The sequence below is a fragment of the Triticum aestivum genome, chromosome 6B, assembly GCF_018294505.1.
Source record: "Triticum aestivum cultivar Chinese Spring chromosome 6B, IWGSC CS RefSeq v2.1, whole genome shotgun sequence".
NCBI lineage: Eukaryota > Viridiplantae > Streptophyta > Magnoliopsida > Poales > Poaceae > Triticum > Triticum aestivum.
This window is the reverse complement of record NC_057810.1, coordinates 632,166,528-632,170,944: the sequence shown is the minus strand read 5'-3', so window position 1 is coordinate 632,170,944 and position 4,417 is coordinate 632,166,528. Positions and strand designations below refer to the sequence as shown.

The 4,417-nt window shown below is 58.8% G+C and overlaps 1 protein-coding gene across 1 annotated transcript; it reads right to left on the bottom strand.

Moving 5' to 3' along the window:
• Positions 1 to 703: 703 nt before the first annotated feature.
• Positions 704 to 3,872, bottom strand: LOC123138393 (glucan endo-1,3-beta-glucosidase 12). Its single transcript, XM_044558365.1, has 3 exons — positions 3,718 to 3,872; positions 2,280 to 3,617; positions 704 to 1,122 (listed from the first exon to the last, which is right to left on the bottom strand). The coding sequence occupies exons 1-3, from the start codon at positions 3,779 to 3,781 to the stop codon at positions 1,088 to 1,090; spliced, it is 1,437 nt and encodes a 478-aa protein (XP_044414300.1). The 5' UTR covers positions 3,782 to 3,872; the 3' UTR covers positions 704 to 1,087.
• Between the last annotated feature and the right edge of the window lie 545 nt (positions 3,873 to 4,417).

Here is a 4,417-nt window from a genome sequence, read left to right as displayed (position 1 = left end):
GCGGAGGAGGCGGCCGGTCTCCGGCGGAGCTCAGGCGGACCCAGCCCGGAGATGACCACCCACCCACGAAGACGCCCACCAGTCCACCACCACCACCCCACGTGCCGCGGAGGGTGGAGCACTACCCGTGGTTGTACAGTCTAGAACGTGTACCGTGATGGGGAACGAACCAACCCACAGATCCTGACGAGAAACTTACTCAAGTAGTGCGAGCTAGCCGAGCGCACCAAAGATCAGATCAAGCACCAGTGATTAAACAAAGTGTGGCAGGCGCTTCTGCTCAGATCCACGAATTTTTAGGCTAGCCGCAAGACTCGAGATTACAAACATGATCCAGATCCAAAGGAGAATTTGCACAGGCAATGCTGCTCTGTGCCCTACATCCGGCTTCCTGGGACTGGGAGGGAATTCCTCCGTCCGGTTGGGCAATTCTAACAACCTCGGCACCAGATTTCGCTCTTTTCAGGTTTGGCAAAAAGGAAAAAAAAAATCCAAACCAGGCCACCAACGCAACAAGCAGCACTCCGGACATTGATCGTGGGGAGCAGCTGCCCTGCCTGCCACCATCATGAGTTGACACTCGATTACCGAACTGGCTTCCAAGCCAAGCACCATTTCCGGTAGACAGACTTTCGAGACAAACAATGATCAAGACACGAGTCAAACCAAAACGATCGAGCACTCAAGACCCAAGACAAACAAGTGGGACACAAAAGGCTATTATACTTAGAATTAATCTATACTACTAGTAAGTAGTAATCCAAGCTTACAGTAAAAGCATAGTTACAGAGAGACTAGTAGTTAAACAAAGATATCCCCCAAGAGCCAAAGCTGCAGAAAGGCGCACAGCCGGCCGGCTACAGTACCACCAATGTTCTACGTACGCTGCAGCAGTCAAGCAGAGGGCAAAGACCAAAGAAAAAGGAGCAAAGATGTCCAGCAGCATTCCTCCCCTCCTTTCCCTCGCACCATGGCACTCTGGCCGACCTGCGTGCGGTACATAGATATTTTCATCTCCTTCCGTTAATTTATAAATCAACCTCGCATCCCGGGATGCGTGGAGGACGCCGCATTTCCTTGCGTTGTTTCAGACCGTGGAGGGGAGCTCGCACTTGCCCATCTCTGCAAAACATTGGAATAAACACGGGCACCGAGTAAGATCCACAGCTTAAAAACAATGGAATATACTACAGTACAGATGCTAGCGCATCCTCCGATGTGAACATGGAGACCAAATTCTTGTACGGGAGCCAAAGAGGAGTAAACAATGCGCGCGGTACACGAACTAGAGACGGCAGAGGAACCCGGAAGCGGCGGCAACCACAGTCGCCCTGGCGCCGCACGCCGACGTCCGTCCGTCCAGACATGGCACGCATTCCGACGGCGGGAGTAAAGAGCACAGGACGCGTCATATCACGTCGAGCCGCGAGCCAGAGCCAGAGCCACGCTTGAGCTGGGGCTGACCCACAGCCGTCTCGCCACGGTCATAAACTCTGAGACCCTGACGAGCAACTGCACGCTCTTCATGAGCCGATCGCAGCCGGCCGGACGAACGGCAGCAAGAATCCAATGCGGGCTTGAAAGGGTGCTGGTGTGCATGCACATCGCAGTGCAGATTTGGGTCACAAGTCACAGCGTTAAGGGTCGCGATTAGCGCTGTGTGGTGTGCATGTACGTGCTTGTGTGGGGCAAAAACAAAAGGACGGGAATCATTCCCGTACAACGCAAAGCAACTTTCGCTTGATTTGATTTGAACCGTGCCTGCCTGCCTACCCCCCATTCTCTCTGTAAACTGCCGTCTATGGTACGGGGATGTTTCTCGCTTTAGGTACCGTGGTTCCCACACAAACTTTCACCGATGCCATCCCTGGTGTACGTTACCAGTAAATTGTCTACTAGCAACTTTTCTTCCTAAAGAAAGTGAATTCTTTTTTTTCTGAAAATGATGATAACCCTTTTCACCATCAGTAATTTGTTACGAATGGAACCCAGGAGTGAATTCTTTTTTTTCTGAAAATGCTGCTAACCCTTATCACCATCAGTAATTTGTTACGAATGGAACCTAGGAGTGATCGTGTACCTAGCACCAACATTTCGCTCCGATTAAGATTCAAGACTACCTAGCGCCTACATTTTGGTCGGGTTAGGAGTACTCGTGTACCTAGCACCTACATTCTGCTTTGTAATGCAAGTAATGGACGTGGTACATTCGCACGAGCGGCACTACGAGTGATTTTGCAGGCAAGAAACGAGCAGATTGAGCGGGAACGGGAACTCACTTGGCGCCTGGTTGACGACGTAGGCGGCGCCGGCGAAGTCGCAGGTGCCGATGGAGCGGCCCTTGCGCTGGTAGTAGTCGTTGAAGGCGTAGGACGCGTGGGCGACCATGGTGTTGGGCTCGAAGCACGCCGCGCCGGGCTGGATACCTTTGCAGTCCGCGCCGCCCGGCCCGCACGCGTAGTCCAGCGCCGCGTGCAGCCGCGCCTCGCCCACCATCGCGTTCGCCACGCACCACGCCTCCCCCGGCGTCGCCGCCGCCCTCACCACCCCGCCGCCTGTCGCCGGCGCCGCATTACCGCTGCCGTTGTCCTGCCACCCGAGGCCGCCGCCGGCTCCCACGGAGCCGCCGCTGCCGAGGACGAACTCCACGTCGTACACCTTCTGCTGGTTCGGGTAGAAGACGCCGTAGTTGCGCTCCGAGGTCGGCCCGGGCTTCTGGTTCTCGTTGAAGAGCGCGAAGAGGTACACGTCGATGTCCGCGTCGGGGCGGCGCGGGGTGCCGGCGTTCTTGGATAGCACGCGCCGGACGAGGTTGCCGTTGTACGCCGCGGCGTTGGCCGCGCCAGCGCCAACCTCCTTGGCGTCGCCCTTGGACGGCCACCCCGTCTCCGACACCACCACGTGCACGCCGTTGTAGTTGCCCAGCTTGCCCACGGCCGTGAACACGGCGTCCAGCTGCGCGTCCAGGAGGCTGTAGTACTTGAGGCCGCTCCCGGAGTCGAGCTCGCCGGCGTTGGGGCGGAAGAGCGCGTAGTCGAGCGAGATGACGCCGGCATTGTCCGCGTAGGCGAAGAACGGGTAGCAGTTGACCATGAGGTCGGAGCCGGTCTGCGCCAGGAAGTCCAGCATGGGCTTCATCACCGACTGCGCGAGCTCCTCCTTGAACACGCCGGCGGAGGGCGGGTACGAGTTGGCGAGCGCCGAGAGCGCGACGGGGGACGACACCTTGACGGCCTTGTCCATGTTGAGCCTGGCCAGCGCGGCGTGCACGTTGATCATGGCCGGGACGAGCTGCGCCGTAACATTGGCGGCCGTGGCGAACACCTCGTTGCCGACGGCGATGCCCTGGATCTGCGTGGCCGGGTAGTAGGCGGCGACGTTGCGGCGCACCCACGTGAGCGCGTACGAGGGGCGCCTGGCGGCGGCCGCGAGCTGCTCGTTGGGCAGCGCGACGACCACCTTGATGCCGCTGTTGGCGAGCGCGCGCAGCACGGCGGGCTCGGTGTCGTAGAGCTTGACCTGCGCGATGCCGTGCTGCTTGAGCAGCTGCACCACCGCCGCCGGGCTGGGCAGGTCGTTCGCCACCCGCCCCCAGTTCACGCCCACGGTGCCCGCGTCTGCAACCAAACACATTCACCGTCAGTAAGTAAAGGAAACCACGCCGGCATTGTCGACGAAAGCACCAGCCGGCCTCGCCGTCGTCGGCGCGGTGGTTACCTGCGGCAGCAAGGAGGAGCAGGCACAATGCCGCGGCGAGGAGGAGGCCGCGGGGGAGAGCCATGCTCTGCTGCGGCGAGAAAGCAGAGCTTGTCACGGCGGGTGGCGAAGTGGTGGAGAGTGTGGGGAGCGAGGGAAAGGGCGGGGAGTGGATTTATCGCGGGGGAAGCGGGGCCCGCGGGCGGTGTGGGAAGTGGCGGGTATGCGAGGACGGCGGTGAAGCACGACGCGGTGAAATTGGTTCGTGGGGTTACGTGGGCTGCCGCGATTGGCTGAGGCCGGGAGTGGCTGGTATGCTGGCGCGGGCGGGGGGTCGATGGTGGAAAAGGACCGGGTGCGTGGGTCCCGCCCTCGGCGACCGTTGGTGCCTGAGCGCTGGGCCCGCCGTGTGGTTAGTGGGTTTTATGGATGGGCGTTGATGGCGTGTGGTTAGTGCGGATTAATTGCTCATCTCAACGGCTCTATGTTCGCTTCCTCTGCCCCCGCTCTCCTTGGCTTTTTTGAGAAAGTGCCGTCTCATGCTGTCAGCAGCAACAATCTTGTGGCGTCACACGTACACGTGGGACTTGTAATTTGGAGCGCGTTTACCTGCTGCAGAGCAGACCTGGCAGCGATGGATTCGCAATGGGGCGACGTGGTTAATTTTTTTCATTTACTGATGGTTTTTGTAATGAGCACGAACAACTTCAGTCACTGGTCG

Coding starts and splice junctions, on each gene's coding strand:
- LOC123138393 (XM_044558365.1), bottom strand. CDS start 3,781: ATGGCTCTCCCCCGCGGCCTCCTCCTCGCCGCGGCATTGTGCCTGCTC. Junction 3,618..3,717: donor GCTCCTCCTTGCTGCCGCAG/GTAACCACCGCG, acceptor GTTTGGTTGCAG/ACGCGGGCACCGTGGGCGTG. Junction 1,123..2,279: donor CGTCGTCAACCAGGCGCCAA/GTGAGTTCCCGT, acceptor AATGTTTTGCAG/AGATGGGCAAGTGCGAGCTC.